We start from the raw sequence: 19,162 nt of genomic DNA on the forward strand, positions 1-19,162 counted from the left end.
ATAAAAAAATAAACTTAAAAGAAGAATTGCAATTTAATAGAACAGTAAAACTGTAGGCCATGGTTCACATCACATCACAGCTACTTTCAAGAGTCTCTCTGCCTTTGTAATTTTTAAACAATTAGCAATGATAATACAGTGTTTAAAAAATTAAAAGAACCTGACTTTATGTGAAAGGGAAAAATGATGGGATGATGTTAAAAAAAAAAAAGGTGCTGAAAAGACTGGTGATCAGATGCACCCACTGTTAGTAAGTGGTTACCATGGACCCAGACAAGATACTTCTCCAAGTTCTTCCTGCGGCCCTTAAACTCAATTCTCCGATACTCAGTAGAAACTTCATGCTTATGTCTGTATATTTCTGGAGTAGAATCTCAAGTTTCTGTCAGATTCTCACAAAATTAATTAAAATATTACTTTAAAATACTATATTCTTAACACAATGAAGGCCATTATAAACACACGGTAACATCTATATTCAAGGTGAGACTTTCACTTTCTTTTTTTAATCCAACAGACTGTTGTTTTCTTTATTCTGTTTTTCTGTACGATCCCCCCCCCCCACTACAATTACTTCCCAATACAAAATAGTAAAAATTATTCCCATGGGTGCATCCACTTCCGTTTTTCAATTAAGAATGTCAAGGTCAGCAAGATGGCCCAGCAGGTAAAGCTGCTTCCTGCCAAGACAAGTGACCTGAGTAGTATCTCTGGGATCCACACAGAATAATGTGCCCCCAAGAAGCCACAGGTTGCCAAATAAAAACCTAGACCAGGTATGAGATGCCTCCCCTCAAGTTTTTGGCTGGGAGGAGGTCTCAGAGACTCCCAGCACAGTATAGGTTATTGCCACCAATCTTAGTGGTCACCATAACTTGATGGTAAGATCCTGTTACTGACAACACACACCTTGGTCACAGGACATGGAGAAATCAAGCTGGTGCTACTCTGAAAGCGTCCTCCCTGCTGGTTAGATTTCATAGTACCAGAGGGTTAAGCAGGCTCCTGGGGATGGAGTGAATCATCAGCAGTCCTAGAGTTGTGGACTTAGTGAGCTACAATAATGACCAGCATGGCAAGACATGCTCATAGGTGCAATACTGGCATGAATGCCACTAATCATTCTGCTGTATTGAAGGCCTGATCTATAAAAAGAAACACACGCCTAGTACTATAAATTTGACTTAAAAAATGCATAATTGGGGAGCTCATAGGACCCAGGGGTGAACGCACTACTGTTATTCTGCTAAATAGATAAAATAGATAAAATACCAACGTGCCCTATACATTTTTATCTCTAAAAAAGCCAGATGTGATGGCATACACCTTTAATTCCAGTCATGGAGAGGCAGAGGCAGAAAGACCTCTGTGAGTTCAAGGCCATCCTGGTCTACACAGGCAGTTCCAGGGTTATTTCTATACCTACAGATTAGTGCAAATCTCAGACTGCAACAGAGATGTTTCTCTGCACAAAAATGGTAGTTAACACAAAAACTCACAAAAACTCACAGCCCATCAAAATGCAGAGACTAAGTAAAGAGGACTTTTTTTCTTTAAATGGGGAGACAGGGTCTCTTTCTAGAACCCTGGTTGCCCTGAAACCCTCTATGAAGACCTGGTTGGCCTCCAACTCGCAGAGATTCCACTGCCCATGCCTCTTAAGTGTTGGGATTAATGGTGGGCACCACCATGCCTGGTTACTTTTTTTTTTTTTTTTTTTTTTTTTTTGATTTTCAAGACAGGGTTTCTCCATAGCTTTTTGGTTCCTGTCCTGAACTAGCTCTTGTAGACCAGGCTGGCCTCGAACTCACAGAGATCCGCCTGCCTCTGCCTCCAGAGTGCTGGGATTAAAGGTGTGCACCACCACCTCCCAGCCCCTGGTTACTTTTTTTTTTTTTGGTTTTTCGAGACAGGGTTTCTCGGTGACTTTGGAGCCTGTCCTGGAACTAGCTCTTGTAGACCAGGCTGGTCTTGAACTCACAGAGATCCACCTGCCTCTGCCTCCAGAGTGCTGGGATTAAAGGTGTGCACCACCACCTCCCAGCCCCTGGTTACTTTTTTTTTTTTTGGTTTTTCGAGACAGGGTTTCTCGGTGACTTTGGAGCCTGTCCTGGAACTAGCTCTTGTAGACCAGGCTGGTCTTGAACTCACAGAGATCCACCTGCCTCTGCCTCCCGAGTGCTGGGATTAAAGGTGTGCGCCACCATTGCCCGGCAATATTTTTTTTTTTTTTTTTGGTTTTTCAAGATAGGGTTTTCCAGTAACTATGTAGTCAGTCCTGGAACTCTGTAGACCAGGCTGGCCTCGAACTCACAGAGATCCACCTGACTCTGCCTCCCAAGGGCTGGGATTAAAGGCGTGCACCACCACTGCCCCCCTGGTTACTTTTTAAGACAGCCTATGACCACTTTCAATGCCCTCTTCTGGAAGCACACCACTAATGTAACAATTAGAGCACAGCAGACAAAAATGTACCTTGAATCTTTTCTTCTCCTTTTGCTTAAGGCTACTTTTTTCTCTAGAACTTTCCATTCTTTAAGGACTTCTTTAATTCTTGGGGTTTTCAGTTCCGAAGTCTTGGTTGATGAGTCTTCTAGGTCCACACTACTTTTCCCTAGAAACACACACACACACACACACACACACACAATAAGTAGATAAATAAATAAGCTTGGCTTTAGAAGACAGTTTTGTGACAGTGCTATATTTACTTTTCACTAAGGTGTTATAATTAAAACAAATCTCAATTTTGTTGTAGTTACTCTGCCAAATAAATGTCAGCATACTCCCCAGGATCAAAGAGAGGAGCAGAAAAGGAAAGGGAAAAGCAAAGATGACATAAGGTGTAGTCTAGCTGTGCGCTCTTCACCAGAAATGCTCAACTACTTTTATCCACTACTACAGGATAAATTACTTCCACACTGAGGAACAGATCACGCTATTCTCTATGCATATGTCACAAGCAATATGAGACTAAGTACCAGATGACTGTGAGTATAACGTACTCTCAAATAGCAGCAATAACTGCTATACCTTGGCTCTTCACTTTGGAAGATTTCGTCTTCTCTGCTTTCTGTTTTCGTTTTTCTTCAAGTTTCTCTCTATTGATTCGTCTTCTCAAAAGTCTCTCTTCTTTTTCTTTAGCCTAAAACCATAAAATTGCATGACAAATTATCAGGTAAAAACAAAGACATTCTGAGAGAACATATTTGAGAAAAAAACTGAGAGTGCCTCTTGGAGGTAGTGATCTGGTCCAGCAAATGAGGCCTTGGGTGTAACTGCCAAGTATTCAAAGTTCCCCCAGCTAACACAGTTTTAGTTTGCTCTTCTGATGTTCTTACACATCAATGGGATACACACATACATAAGGCTAACAAGATGGCTCAGGGGTTAAAAGCACTTGTTGTTCTTATAGAGGACCCAGGATCAGTTCCCAGCACCCACATGATAGCTAACAACCACCACTAACTCCAGTTCCAGGGGATCCAACACCTTCTTCTAAATTCTGCAGTCACTAGGTATACAGATATACACACAGGCAAAACATACACATAAATCTTAAAAAAAAAAAAGTAGACATACACCAAGTATATGTACGTACGGCTACGATTGCTCTATTTTGGAAGCTACCAGATGACAGAAGACACAGATAAGAAAACTTTTAATTACTGTTTTAGAATGCCATTGGTTTGAAAGGAAAGATATAACTCTGAGAAAAGGTGATTTAACAAACTAGTTGTTACAATAAAAAAAGGGGGAAAAGCTATAAAAATATGAATATCAAGCTTAAGTGGGTAAGCCCCTCATAGCTTTTCAATTATTCCTAAAGGAACAGTTGAAATACAGATTTAAGTGACAGGTAAGTTCTGCACCAATCTGTCTTAGTGGTTATATTCCTGAGTCTAAGCTGTGGCCTTGGGACTTTCTGAGGGCAGAATCTCAGTTAGGGAGAATTCACAATAATTTTGTTATTCTTACCACCCCTTTCTGCCTCAGAGCTCACAGTCAAAATTTCAAAAATCCTAAGCAGGCGCACAGCTCCTATCCAATATCCTCTCTAAGAAATAAGTCTAGAAGGAAAACTAGCTGGCAATCACATTTTTGTAGTGTTTTCTGCAACATCCCTCTTTATCTTGAAATATTTTCATATTTTAATGTTTCTTAAATTGTAAGCCATTTAAAAACCAATGAATTTTGCTTTAAAAGCTATCATTAATTGAATGATACTTGATAGAAGCATTTTCAAACCAGGAAATCAGTGGACTGCATTTCCCTCAAAACTATACTTGTTGCACACTGTATCTTTATATGAAATGAGGATTTTCATAATATGCTGCATTTTTTCACTTGTTAGTAACAATGATACAACCTCCTTTGTGTCTAGTCTATGTAGTTCCATGGCAAGCTCCTTGAGGGCAAGGCCATGTCTGCTCTGTGCAAACTTGTACCTTGGGCAGAATACTACTCAAATTTTGTCAACCTGGTGCAGCAGGTTAAATCACAACAGTTCTGAACCTGGGCATTGCAATCCCTTTGAGGGTTCAAGAATCCTTTCACAGGGGTCTCATATCAGATACCCTGCATATCAGATATTTACATTACAATTCATAACAGTAGCAAAATTACAGTTATGAAGTAGCAATGAAATAATTTTATGCTTGGGAGTCGCCACAATATGAGGAACTGCATTAAAGGGTCATAGTACTAAGAAAGTTGAGGGCCACTGTTAAATCAGCAAGAGAGGGAACTTAACTTACGATGGACTGGCGCCGTTGTTCTACTGTGAGTTCATCATCAGAATCACTGTAGTACTTTGAGTAAAGGTAAGGTTTGTGAACATAAGCATGCCGTACACTTCTGGCTTTCCCATCACCAGACTCAGTGGTTTGAGCTTTTGCTTTATTCTGCTTGTTTTTCTCTTCATCTGGAAAGAATTCAATATAAAGAGTGAGTGCTTCTGTTAACCAGCAACAGCATCAACATGTCACATAAGCAGCAAAAAACACCAATATACTTTAAGTATATATAAAGGTCCAAAGGGGTGTCTAAGAAAATTCAGAAGTTGACATTTTAAAAAACTATAATTCACCTCACATATAAAGTCAGACCAAGAAAAATGAGACCCTGTAAGAACTTGTCTTATTAAAAAAAAAAAAAAAAAAAAACTGAAGACAAAAGTTGCAAAGAACTGATTTGAAAGAAGAGCAAGTCACAAGCAAGGCACTCAGAACTGAGGCTCCACTCTGTCCCTGGAGTAGCGCGCTTTTGCAGGCTCAACACGGAAGCCAAGTAAACAATTCATGGGACTGACTACTGTTAGGCCTTTACATGATTATGATCTGCTGGGAAGCATTCCCTCAGAGGTTAGTGGATGGTGTGCAGGTCTAAGCTGAAGTTTCCCTTTACTGTTTATGCCATTTTAGTTTATTAACTCAGGAATTCTCTTAGTCAAAGTTGCTGGAGCCACCCTAGCCTTTTGCTCCTCCTAGTTATTTCAGACAATGTATTTTGGACAAGTAGTTAATTCTTGTTTGTCAGTGGACATGAGAGGAATGTCTTTGTCACTGCTGAGGAAATTCACCTGAACTTGCACTTTAAGTTCTCATGTCTGTCTGTCTCCTTGGCTGTCCTGGAACTCATCATGTACACCAGACTGGCCTTGGCTATGGAGAACAAAGTTTTACAGTAACTTGTACAGGGCTGATTAGACAGACAACCCTACAGCTCAGGCAGAGGCCAGTCTTGCAATCACAAGGTAGCACGTTCTTGTTATGCTACACTCGGTTAAGAAGTAGCCATACTAGAACAGAACACAAATAATGCTTAACAGAAACATCACAGAGACACTGAGAAAAGTGCATTACCATCTGATGTAATCTCTCCTTCTTCCATGCTATCAGACATGACAACTTCCTCCTCTGTGTCTTCCTCAAAAGATGAAAGGTCACTGGTGTGGACAGAGCTAACTGTGATGTCAGTGAGACCATCCACATCAGAATCCATCAAAGAGCAATCTTAAAGAAGAAAACGAAACAAAGTAAACAACTAGAAATAAGAACATATTTAAAACCTAAACCCTATACATTAAAAATTCCCTGCTTTAAACAGATGTCAAAGAAATTAGCTTTCAGAAAGGCTATCTTAATAAAATACAAAGGTAAAACAGTAACTTGCAAAAATAACTATTAATTTGTAACGTGAAGATATGCACAAATGTAAATTTTTAATAACCGATTATTACTACCTGGTATTTTGAAGATCAGCATATATAACTTAAGTTGCTTGGAACCGTGTGAATAAATGATAACACAAGTTACAGAGTTTATAGTTTTTCTGTTAATTTTCATTGTGAATAGATACATATGTATAGTAACGAAGTTGTAAATACTTATTGCCTCTCTTCCCCCCAGCCCAAATAAAACCTGATTATGTAGACCAGGCTGGCCTGGATCCTACAATCAGCATGCTCAGTGCTGGGCTTTTTGTTGTATGCTACCACGCCCAGCTTATTATTTTATAATTTTGTAAGTTTGATATGGAAGCATCAAAACATCATTAAAATCCAAAGCCAAATGTGACACTGTCACTCTTCCTCTAAGGACATTTGCTCTTGAAAGCAGCATGGATGTGTGTACGCACCTTCTTTCGTCCCCTCGGCAGTCCTGGCTCTGCTGTTGATCTTTTCAGGAGGCTTCATGCTCTCCACTTCTCTGTCCTTCGACTGTTTCTCATCTTTCACTTTCTGTGTATCTTCGCTCCTTTTGGAGTGATCAATTTTTTTTTCAGTCTTTTCCTTCTTTTCCTTTTTTCTTTCTCCTTTCTCATTACTGTCTGGTTTCTTTTCTGCTTTGTCCACTGATTTATATTTTTGGTCACTGCTTTCCTGCTGAGCATCCTTACTTGGTACAAGTAAGCTATTTTCTTTCATGTGATTTTTAGCTTCTTCCACTGAACAAGAGAGATCGCTAGGTTCTTCTGACTTGGGAGCAGTTTCTATCCCCTCGGCTCCAGAATCAGGGGTAGCCTTCTCTCTATCAGCCCCATCCTCAGAGCCTCTCTCCTTGTCAGTGCTGATGTCAGTGCTAGGCTGAGATGAGAGTTTTCTGGGCACTCTCTCATTGGTCTTGGCATTTGACATTTCTGTTGAAGCTCGAGCAGCATTAGCTTCTTGGTTAAGAGAAGTTATGGTTTCCAAGATTGACATGGCATCACTAGCCACATTAGCACTGGGCCCAGGAGCAGGAACACCTTGAAGGAGAAGATAAGACGTGAAATAAATTTATGCAAAAAAGTATATCCTTCTACTTTATCCATACAACACACCACTGTTACAAGCTATGCAGAAATGCATGTTCCTGTAGGTTTTCAGGTACAGCACTGATATGCAAACTCAGAAATTTCTGTCTCCTGAGCACAGTGTTTAAAGGAAAGACACCAACCATTTGAGAACATTCCAGTTGTGAGAAGAATGCTTTCATTATTCCAGTTACTTACTCTCATATAGTGAGCATGCACACATAAACTCTCTCCCCTACCCCCCAAGACAGGGTTTCTCTGTAGCTTTGGAGTCTGTGCTGAAACTAGCTCTTGTAGACCAGGTTGGCCTCGAACTCACAGAGATCCACCTGCCTCTGCCTCCTGAGTGCTGGGATTAAAAGCGTGTGCCACCACTGCCCAACTCATAAACTCATTACTATTAAAATGCTTTTTAATTTCAAAAAAGAAATGCCATGCCAGTTGAGGAATTTGAGCAATATTGAAATGGAGCAAGGTGTCAGAACACCAAATTTCCCTACCTAGGCAATCAGATCAAGAAGAGCACAGGGACTGACAAGATTAAACCAAAGCACCTTGGGTAATGACAGAAGAGTCCGGCTTCTCATCGTCAGGAGCTGTGTTGCCAGCTGCTTCCTCTTTGTGATTCAGTGTGGCCAGAAACTCATGCACAGCCTTTTCCACCTGAGGCCTGAATGTATGGTTGATCTTTGGATCTACTACCTGTGAAATAATTCGGTCGATACCAGACTCCAGCATTCCTGATCTAAAACACGGGTAATTCACAGAGAGGTAAAAAAATAATTTTATATTATTTGCATAAATATCTTAAATAATTAGTATCTACTATAAATATGTTCAACCTTCAATAGTCGGGAAGTTTACCACAGCAGTGGTATTAAAGACATCTGTAAACTCTCCAGCAATGAACCACTGATGGAAACTAAAACACATAAAAGGCGTTGGAAGTAGCTTCAGCACTACAAAACACAAGGGAGGTGGAGCTTCCATCAACCTCCATCTCTGGGACACAAGAGCACCTCGCGACTGATGAGTTCCAGGGCTAAAGTAAATCTCTTGACTTTGAAACTTTCTTTTTTTAAAAATAGAAAACATAAACTTTTTATAAGTCTTAGAGTTTCCAGTTAAAGTGAAGAATATACACAAAGTATAATTTCATCAAATTAAGGAAGAAGAAACAAGGAAAGCAAAAATAAAACTCAAGATGTCTGGCTTTCTTTTTATTACCTTCCTGCTATAAAACAGAATGATTTAGTTGTTCAAGAGGCAGGTTATGAATGTCTTCTACATAAAAGGCACCATGCTGGCCACCAAGCAGCTACAAACCAGATCTGGGCCCTACGCTGGTTAAAGATACAGGCACAACTAAAATACAAGGGGCTAGGCATGAACCTATACCATGTACTGTAAGGGATTATTGCCTATGTAAGTTGAGAATATTCCACTAGGAGAAGACATTTGAACTGAGTCTTGATACATATAGAAGAGGAAGGGAGGAAAGAGGCTCCAAGTTAAAGAAACATCACAGAAGACAGACAGAGCAGTGACACAAGCAGTACTCTTATAAAATGACATCTGAGTAAAATAGACTTAAGAACACATTTCCTCCTAGAATGCACCAGGAGGAATCAGTGCCCAGGACACTGTTGGAAACTGAGGTACTAGTCACCTCCTGCTTCTTGGCCTCCATCTTTCTGGATAGAACGGGTGAGGTGTTGATCCTTAAACTGTCAAATGCTGTTTCTAAGCGCACCTGTCAGAAGTGAGGGTGGACTGGATTCTCAATCCCGGAGGCTTTATTTTTTTATTTTATATAATTTTATTTATGTGGGACATAAAGAAAAATGAGCTGATATGCAGCGAAGTAGGTTACCTGCTTTTTAAAATTCCAAGATTAAAAAACAGAACGCAAATCCTGAAAACAGTGTTGTATCTTAAAGTTGTCTTTTTTGTTTCCCTTAAAGGTGACCTGTAAATGTAGCAGAAAGAATTGAGGCCAGCCTGGTTTACAGAGTAAGTTCCAGGACTGGCTCTAAAGCTACAGAGAAACCCTGTCATGAAAAATTTAAAATAAATAAATAAATAAATAAATAAATAAATAAATAAATAAATAAATAAAAGTTTTGTTGTAAGGCATATGTACAAAGGTATAAAATTCAAGTATAAAATCCACTAAACCCAAAATACTGTTTCAGGTTGTCTTCTCTATTTGCCTATGTTTTGGTTTTTTGTCCTGTAAACAAAATACTCCTAAATTTAGTCTTCCTTCCCATGGAGATCAACTTTGATCTTATATTAAAATGGGGTCCAGAGCTATTGATTCACTGCTCTTTTTGGCTCATTGCCTTATGGTAGTCCCTAGCTGCCTAGTCAGAAGGAAAGTCTCAGCCCTTGGGCCATAAGTAAAGAGAAATGTTGTCAACAGATACATTCCCAGCTAAAGCTAATTCCCTGCAGGCCTGGTATTATAGTGCATGCCAATAATGTCAGCTATTTAGGAGACTGAGCCATAATAATCCCAAATTTACTACCTGCCTGAGCAACAGGAAAAAATCAGGGTAAGAGTTCAAGACCAGCCTGGGCGAATTTGAAGACCTTTTCTCAAAATAAAAACAAAACAAAAGAAGGCTGAAGCCAGGCATGTAATCCCAGCACTCTAGTTCCAGGCCAGTCTAGGCTACATATAGACTTTGAGACATGACTACATGAGGCACAATTAATAAAAATTCAGAGAGAGAAATTGGGGCTCAACCTGAAGGTCAGAAAAGCAAAACAGCCAGCCATTGGCTCTTACCTCGATCTCAGTACGAAATGGTGATCCTGCCTCTAAAAATCTGAGAATGAGACTGAGAGCAGTTTCCTCCCATCTTAGAATCCTCTCTAGGGCTGGGATCAAAGGCTTGCACCACTGGGGTTAAAGGCATGAACTGCCTGGTTTCTATGGCAACTAGTGTGGCTACTGGGATTAAAGGTGAGTGTTACCACTGCCTTGTCTGTAAGGCTGACCAGTGGGGCTGTTTTGTTTATTCATCTTCAAGCAAGCTTTATTAAAATACAAATGAAATGCCACTACAACTACATACTGCGACCCTTTTTTTTAAAAGTAATTCAGTGATAGAGTGCTTATTTTGTATGTATGATGACCTGTATTCAACCCTTATTACTGAAAAAAAAATAAGTACATACATAAATCAAGCCAAATCCTTTTCTTTTAAAATTCTGTCAAGATCATTATAGAAAACTATGCAACATTTCAGATTCTGCACCATAAATGAATATATAAACAGAATAAGAATTTCCTTCCTCCTGAATCAAAAGATAAGCTACTATGTTAATCCATCTTAGGTTGCTGATAGTAGGCCATTTGTTCTACAGAAATGACAACTACAATGGTTTAACCTTAGTCAATCAGCTGAACACTTTCTCCAGTGTGTTTATGAAAACCTGCTTCAGATTACAGGTGTTTATCGGGTTAGTTTATCCATAAAGTATTAATTTGCAAACAACTAAAGAATCCTTTTCTAAGCCAGGTGTTGAGGTGTATGCCTTTAATCCTGGTACTCAGGAGGCAGAGGCAGGCAGGTCTCTGTACGTTTGAGTCAAGCCAGGTCTACAGAGTGAGTTTGAGGACATACAGCCAGAGTTACAAAATGAGACCCTGTCGCAAAACAAAAACACAAGCAAAACAGAAAAACACAAACAAAACAAAACAAAACCTTCTCTAAGAAAAAGAAAAACTTTAATATACTATTATCACTAACATAAAACTTTGCAAATGGGGCAAGCAAGATGTTTCAGGCGTTAAAAGCACTCCCTATCCAAGGACCTGAATTCAATGCCTGGATTCCATAGTGGAAGAGACAGAAATTACTACCAAACTTTTTCTTTGACCTCCATACCCAGAGAATAACAAGAGGAAATTTAACAGAAGTCTTAGGAAGAATAGCATGTAAGTTTTCCAGAATTCAGCCATTCTCCTTCCCAGTCTCCAGTCTAGAGAAAGGCAGCTCACTACTTAGGGAAGACAGCACCAGTGTTCACCACTGCCATAATCACTGGCTTCTTTACCTTTTACCAACATGAAACTGTGGTAAAGATATTATTGGTACTAGAATTGTAAGTGATTTTCACATTTCCCTCACCAAAAAAAAAAAAAAAAAAAGACAGCTAGCTTCCTTATCTTACAGATTTGAACATTAAAGTAATGAAGCAATGCAATCACGTGTGAGAAGGGCAGAGCTAGAATGCTGAAAGAGAGTCCTGTATTATCAGCAGCACTGCATGTAAATGTGAGTTGGCACCACAGCTGCCCCCTCCTCCCCATTCCTGTGCTACTTTGCTTACTGTTCTACTGAAGGCCTTTGTGGAAATAATGGGCCTTCTTGGCCTGTCACTCAAAAGACTCCTTCTAGCATCTTCTTTTCAGGAAACAGCTTTGACTTTTTACCAACAGGTATTATTAAGGAGCCTTCTGATGGCATCTTTTGATGTCACTTGGACTCTTTTACAGGTGCTTTTAAAACACAGACAACAAAGCCAGTGCTATTTCCTTTTCTCATACACAGGGCGACACAGTCTAAGCTCCTAACTCCAGGTTTCTAGTATTACCTGGGGCTAAAGGGACTTTTTGGTGAATTTTTATTTCTGGGCTTCCTGGGGCTTGGAACTATCACACTACATGGGCTTGAGCTAGATTGCTCACCTGTTTAAAGCCATGTTTTATAAATGTTCTTGGATATAAATATTTGTCAGAGCAGGAAGAATAGGTACTCTTTAAACAACTGGGATAGAACATCTTTTTGTCTCAGCAAATATTTATATTCAAAAACAAGTAAAAGGTTGTAAATCAAGTTTGTTCTTTTTAAAACGTAAATATTCCAGACTTTAAAAAATATTGCATCTTTTTAGTCTTTGTTTCTTGTGCTGATGCAAAAATATTTTCTTTTGGCAACATCCTATATATTTAGAAGACAAAACACCTACAAACAAAGGATTTTTTTTTTTTAACTTCAGGGTTCTATCATGTTCTATTTGCTAAATAAGAAAGTTGTCATGAAAGTAACTGTCTATTAATATTTACATAGAGATTTTTCTTGGACAAATTTTCTTTTAAGTCATGCTATTTCTTTTCTTGAATGTTTAAGTACCACTACAATAAAAGAAAAGAGTTAGAATTTGTAGGAGAAAAATGAACTGATAAGGCCATTCTCCAAAATTATGCTGGACCAAGTCACATAAACTTCCCCAAACTGCCAACATCAGAACAAATGTACTTCTGCTGGCTTTCAGACAAGGTAAGGAGAAGAATTTTAAACTGAGCTGTGCACTCTAACTCAGACTTACTTCAGAACTTGCTGTCGGATATTGTTTCTCAGTTGATTCTTATTAAGGTGTGGACTCCAGGTATGAGTAGCCAAGTGGTTTGCAACAAAGTTGTCAACTCTCTGCCTCAGATTCTGATAGGCAGGCTAGAAAGAAAAACAACAACAGCAAAAAACCCATAAATTCCAGAAACCATTAATTAATATTAATTAATTAAAATAATACTGATAACCATTTCAGAAATTTTAGTGTACTTAATAGGCCTAAGGTTTCTTAATAGTGTGGACAGAAAGCTTCTCAGTCATAATTTCAAATAGTGCCTATTTTGTCTATGACAAGCTGTTTGAAAATAAAGTAAGATAAAGACTTTTTTTGTAGACAAAAGACTAGAAACAAGACAAAAATGTTAATGTTGGAGTATTGGAAACAAAGAAAGGCATCAAAGCCCAGGAAAGAAGCCTTGATTGAGAATGTGGCATTTGACCTGGAAAATTGGTTCAAAGTTACATGATGTAACTAGGGAGAAGAATGGCCTTCTTTGTGGACAGAAGGAAATAACAAGGGGACTAGAAAAATACAATGTCAGAAGTATTAGGGAACCCTATATTGATAGTCTAATTTTGTTGGTGAAGAGAGCACAAAGGGCAACAGAAAAGTTGAAAACACAGACTGGGACCTGGTACTTACACAAAGAGGTTTGAAAGTAGAAATTCATTATAAATATGAGCACAGTGATTCCATACCTGAGCATAAAGACAACTCACCTGGCAAAGTATGCAATAACTAAAACAATCAAAGTCTGTGATGGTAATATATCAGGTAAAAGTTATGGACTCAAGAGAAATTACTCAGGGACAGACCACTGAACTATAACCCATATCTGATGTAAAAGTAGGTCTCAAGCAGGAGTGATTATAAACTCTCTTCCTCAAAGGTGGCATTTGTCTAAAGCACTTTAGATCATAACTAAGGAGGAGAGGGCAAAGATGCTACTGACAGATGCTCAGGACAGATCCTACAAGAACTAGTCTGCTCAAAAGGCACAATTTCTAGGGCTCAGAACCCCTATCTCTGCCTTACCCCCAAAGAAGGAAGAGCTGGGCGGTGGTGGTGCATGCCTTTAACCCAGCACTTAGAAGGTAGAGGCAGGCAGATCTCTGTGAGTTCAAGGACAGCCTGGTCTACAAGAGCTATTTCCAGGACAGACACCAAAACTACACAGAGAAACCCTGTCTCGGGGGGAAAAAATCCCTATTTAAGAAATAGTTGTAAGAACAGTGGTGGTGTACACCTTTAATCCCAGTACTTAGAAGGCAGAGGCAGGTGGATCTCTTGAGTTCAAGGCCAACCTAATCTACAGAGAGAGTTCCAGGACAGCCAGGTCTACAAAGAAATCACCTCAAAAAAATCAAAACCAACCAACCAACCAACCAAATAAATAAAAAAAGAAAGAAGTGGTCCTCACTTAGTAAGTTAGTTCCTTCACCTACTCATTCAGGGTTATCATTCCTTTATCAGCCTTTTTTTTTTCAATATAGGTAGGTGACCTAGAATGATTTTTAAGAAAAATAGCACAGTATCACCCTGTGCCACTTCTCCCTCTCTCCTTTAAAAGCATATATGCCAGCAGCCAATTTTCATACATCCATTCCCTCTACTTGTCCATCTGACAAAGCTCTCACCTTCAGAGCTCATGGGAACACAGGTCATTCTGACACCACAAATATCATACAGCCATTCTTTCCCAGTTCCTGCCATCTTCTTTTTTTCCCTTTTTTAAAATATTTATTTATTTATTCATTATGGATACAATATTCTGTCTGTGTGTATGTGTGCAGGCCAGAAGAGGGCACCAGACCTCATTACAGATGGTTGTGAGCCACCATGTGGTTGCCGGGAATTGAACTCAGGACCTTTGGAAGAGCAGGCAATGCTCTTAACCATGGAGCCATTTCTCCAGCCGCTGCCCCCCCCCCCCCCCGCCATCTTCTATACATACCACCATTCACCAGTTCTTGCAGGGCACTGTATTGCTGTGCAGCCCTGCTCTTGTTCACACGGCTCGGCAGGTAAGTGATGACTAACTAGGTAACTACCGTCCAACAGATCGAAGGGCCTTGCCTTAAGAGATGCTCTTTCCTCACTTTCAATTTCGGACTTTCTGCTGTTGTCTACTTTCTCTTTCAGTTGCTCAGTTATTTACGTATGCCCCGCTCCACTCAGTTTAAATCAACCTGAAAATGTCTTTCTCCCTAACGTTTATAATGTGTATTTCTTCTTTTAACAAGTGTTTATTAAACTTGAATTATTTAGCTTTTCAGACCCCTCAAAAGAAATTCTAATTTCAGCTCCACCAAAGGAAAGTTTTTCTGGTTTCTAAGATTTTCCCATTAGCAGAGCATGATGGTACAGGTCTGTAATCTCAAGGCTGAGGCAGGAGGATGGCAATTTCATGGTCTACTTGGGCTACATACTGAATTCAGGCCAGCCTGTGCTCCATGGCAGATCCTGCCTTAAATTTAAAGTCAATGGGCTCTTCTGATGAGCAAAGTCTACAGATGCCAGCCGGCTGAAGCTCCAGCTCAGGAGGATGTCCAGAACTATTTCCTACCACCTTTTCCACACCCATGCTCCAAGGCTTCTCAATGCCTGATATTCCTGCCTATCCAAGCCTAACTCACTTCCATCTTCCAAGAGAATATGTTAAATTTTCTAACACTAGTGTTATCAAAACATGTGTTCAAAGTAGATCATGAATTATCACCTCATCTAAAATATAAGTCAGATCATGATCTTTTGCTCAAACTCACTAATAACTTCTCAGTACTAGAAATCCCCCCACCCAAACAATTAAGCCGAGACACAAAATTGACTAGAATGGTGAAGGGGGAGCTGGCTTTCCTCTCTCAGCAGTTCTGCCTCGGGTCTTCTGCACTCCCTCTGCTCTAGGGTTGGAAGGCATCCACTTTTCCAGTCCTTTCAAGGACAAGCTCACACAGTATCTTAACTGAAAGATTACCCAGAACAGAACAGTAAGCCTCCTCATGCTTTTCTTGCTTTATTCCTTTGTACAGAGCTGATTACACACTACTTACTGTTTATTTCTCTGCTAGGATAGCTGTCAAACAGCAGGGTTCTCGTTTACTGCTATATTCCCAACTTCTAAGGAATGCCTGGTACATAAGGTTTGATCAGAGAACTAACTGATCAGGAGCCATTCCTAATTGAGAAAGGATCAAAAAACTGCCTTTGTCACTAATAGGAAGAGAAGCTCTATTTTCTTGCTCCATCAACTCCTCCAGGACAGAACAATGGGCCACTTGACCTTCCCTCCTCAATCTCCAGCAAAATGGCTTCCAAGCCACACACCTTGACTCAACATCTGATGACTGGTTGTCTAGATGGAGAAGCTTTACTGGTATAGGTGGATTTTGGAGTTGCCCAAGGTCCAGCCTCTGCAGGAATGACAGTCAATCTGATCTGCCATAGAACAGTCTTGTTAGTTAAGGACCACTGACGACTGCAGGAACACCGGAAGGACTATATTATACAGCTCCAGGAGTGGCACATCTCATCCTGGTGCAGACACACTAGGGTGGACAGTCTTTCTTGGACAGCACCTGAAAGCTATCAAATGTCTTGACTCTTACACATGTATGACCGACAATCCACTGACTGTTAACAGCCTATACACTACAGGTGGGGAAGACTGTTAGGGTGAAAGCAGGACAGTCTTTTAGGTTCAATTGTGAAGAATACCATACTTTACATGAGCGGCAGATGAGATTCAAGAGTTCTATTAAAATAATAATAGTCCTTTATATGACTAGGGACTATTATCTCTATTTTGGCTTACTCATTGTATTGTAAAAATGTGACATTCCTAAATAGCATACTTTTTTTTTTTTTTACAAATTAGAAGAAAGTAGAAATGTGATTTAATCACAAATATTTTAAATTAAACCAGCACAATTGTTATCTAGGGGAGAGGAAGAAAAGAGAGGGATAGAAAGAAGGCAGAAGTCAGGCTGGGAGATGGAAAAAGTCATTATAGAAATTTCCAGTAACTATGCCCTCCTGTGTCCACTTTCTGGTCAGAGGAAGTCATTCAGTTCTGCCCTTAACTAGCTTCATGCTTCTCTTATTTAGAGAAGAATGTTCTGTGGTGTCTCAGCTCTCTATCCTCAGCACAACGTTGAACCACATGAAATCATCTAGAATCAACTACTGTGAACGTGGAAAACAGCACTTTAATGCGAGCATGTAAAGAGAAGGGCCCAGCTTTTCTTAGGCTGCCATACCAACTATTCTTCCCCAAGGATTAGCTTAATAATCTACTTTTGAGAGTTTGGGGAGGAATACAGCAGGCATACAATAGTAACAATGAATGGGAATGGTATAAATAAAAGACTGCACCTCCTTCATCAGTATATTAAAACTTAATTTCTATATCCAATATACACAATGACAACACAGATACACAGGCTTCTGAGACCATCAAAGTGTAATATCCACTTGCTGCTCACAAACCACTAGCTTTATATGCAGAAATATTTACCTGATCATGTCTTTAGACATAATTTTCCCATTAAAGTATTTTTCAAAGGGCAATAGCAATGACTTTAAAACACAGCTGTGATAGTTCCTCAGTAAGCTAACATTATATTTCCTATACACACCCCAATAAACTAAAGTCCTTATGAATAAAACCTCCAGCATCGTAGTAAACGGGCCCAGGACCAGAATCCTTGGAGAAGATATCCTCAGGTACTTAGGAGGAATTTTTCTAGAGGAGATGGCACAACTGTGTACAGTCCATCTCAAAGGCCCAGGATTTGCAGGTGCTGTAAACACCCGCCTTTTAAGGAAACTACGTTTTTCAAACCTGTCAGTCTGGGGGAAAACAAAAACAAAACAAAACAAAACAAAAAAAACTTCCATCATCACAACTCCAATCATAGGAACCCAACCACTTTGAAGCAAAACCCAATAAATACACTAAACCCTACCAAAGGAAGGCAACTAAAAGCCCACACTAGGAAGCAACACGTCTCCCTTCACCTGCTTCCAGACACACTCCCTAGCTCTTCCCTACCTACACTGACCGCTCCTTCCTGCACCCTCAGGCCACTCTGCCAAGATGACAGTTTACTTGCCCCGGCTAAAGCACCTTTCTGTGACAGTGCTGGGTTCCTCCGTTCCTCTTCTTTTTGGGCGCGGAACCTTTTTTACTTCTTCTAGCCTCACCGTCCTCGCTCGCCTAACGCACCCCCTCCCCTGTCTTTCACTTCAGCATTTGCTGTCATTTCTTCTCCAGGCTTTCCCCACGGAATGGCTCCAATCTATCTCCATCTCTCTCTCTGCCTCTTCTCATCTTAGCAAACTGACTTGACCTAACTACTAAATCAGGCAGTCATTGCTAGAGATCAAACGACAGTCCCATATCCCAACCCACTTTTCTGTCTGCCCAGGTTTGCCTCCCTACAACCGCGTCTTTACTCGACCTCCCTGCCAACATTCAGCAAAACACATTGCAAATTACTCCATTACCACTTTACATTTTTGCAAACGCCAAATTTGTGGCGTTTACAACCGAAGAAACTTTAGGGGGGGGGGGCAAAAAGCAACTTGGGTGCAAAGTTAATAGAGCGATAAATCACGAGAAATAAACACCAAACCGAGTCCCGTTTGCCCTAATGCTTCCAAACCAGTGTCTCTAAGAAGAATGACTTGGTCTCGCTCACCAAGCGGTGTAATCGTGGAGGCCAAGCAGTGCCTGGCACACAGTAGGTACTCAAGGAACACTAGCCTACGAAAGGAACACAGGGGCACGGCAATGAATGAACATTCCACGCCTTGCAGAGTGCACGGCGCACCGCCACAGGACGGAGGGCGGCTGCAAAGGGAGCCAGCCCTGTGAGAGAGACAGTCCCGAGGGTCCGGTCTGGGGATGCCGCTCCCCGTGCCACCCGCCGTCCCAGCCCCGCACCTTCGTGTCTACGTCCGCCAGGCAGTCCCTGCGGAACTGGTCGAAGAGCCCCTGGCTCTTGAGGTGGTTCACGATCATGGCCACGAGCTGCGGGTCCCCGGCGCCGGCACTCGCGCCGCCCGGCCCGCTCGCTCCGGGACCAGCCCCAGGGCCCGGCGGCGGCGGTGGAGGCTGTGGCTGAGGCGGCGGCGGCGGAGGCGCGGGCGGTGGAGGCTGCGGCTGCGGGTTGGTGGCCATGGCGGCCCGGGCCGTGGAGCGCGCGAGCCCAGGCGGGCAGGCGCTTCGGGGGGAGGCGGCTACACAGGTCCCGCCGCCTGAGGGAAGCCAACGGGATGTTGTTAAGGAACCAGCGGATCCACAGCTACCCCGGAAGTGAAAAGGAACTGAGGGAAAGGAAGAAAAGGCGGTGACGGCGGCGCCTAAGGTATGGCTACGGGAGCCGCCGAGGTCCAATTCCAGCCGAGGCGAGGCGCGAGCGCCCTCGCGAGGCTGAGCCGGGCTGGAACTGGCTGTGGTGGCGTCCGCATCAGTTCAGAGTAGACCGGAGGGAGGTGT

General features: G+C 41.2%; 1 protein-coding gene across 5 annotated transcripts in view; it reads right to left on the bottom strand.

The window, feature by feature from the left end:
* Bod1l1 (biorientation of chromosomes in cell division 1 like 1) overlaps positions 1-18,962 on the bottom strand; it is a 55,608-nt gene extending 36,646 nt beyond the window's left edge. For all 5 annotated transcript variants that reach the window (XM_057771133.1, XM_057771135.1, XM_057771131.1 and 2 more), the window contains exons 1-8: positions 18,608-18,962; positions 12,640-12,764; positions 7,851-8,041; positions 6,640-7,248; positions 5,865-6,014; positions 4,758-4,924; positions 3,034-3,145; positions 2,476-2,614 (exon numbers count right to left, since the gene is read on the bottom strand). In XM_057771133.1, coding sequence (XP_057627116.1) covers positions 2,476-2,614; positions 3,034-3,145; positions 4,758-4,924; positions 5,865-6,014; positions 6,640-7,248; positions 7,851-8,041; positions 12,640-12,764; positions 18,608-18,844 — 1,730 coding nt within the window. In that variant the 5' untranslated portion in view covers positions 18,845-18,962. The remainder of the gene's footprint in view (positions 1-2,475; positions 2,615-3,033; positions 3,146-4,757; positions 4,925-5,864; positions 6,015-6,639; positions 7,249-7,850; positions 8,042-12,639; positions 12,765-18,607) is intronic.
* Positions 18,963-19,162: the final 200 nt, after the last annotated feature.

The sequence above is a fragment of the Chionomys nivalis genome, chromosome 6, assembly GCF_950005125.1.
Source record: "Chionomys nivalis chromosome 6, mChiNiv1.1, whole genome shotgun sequence".
Taxonomy (NCBI): domain Eukaryota; kingdom Metazoa; phylum Chordata; class Mammalia; order Rodentia; family Cricetidae; genus Chionomys; species Chionomys nivalis.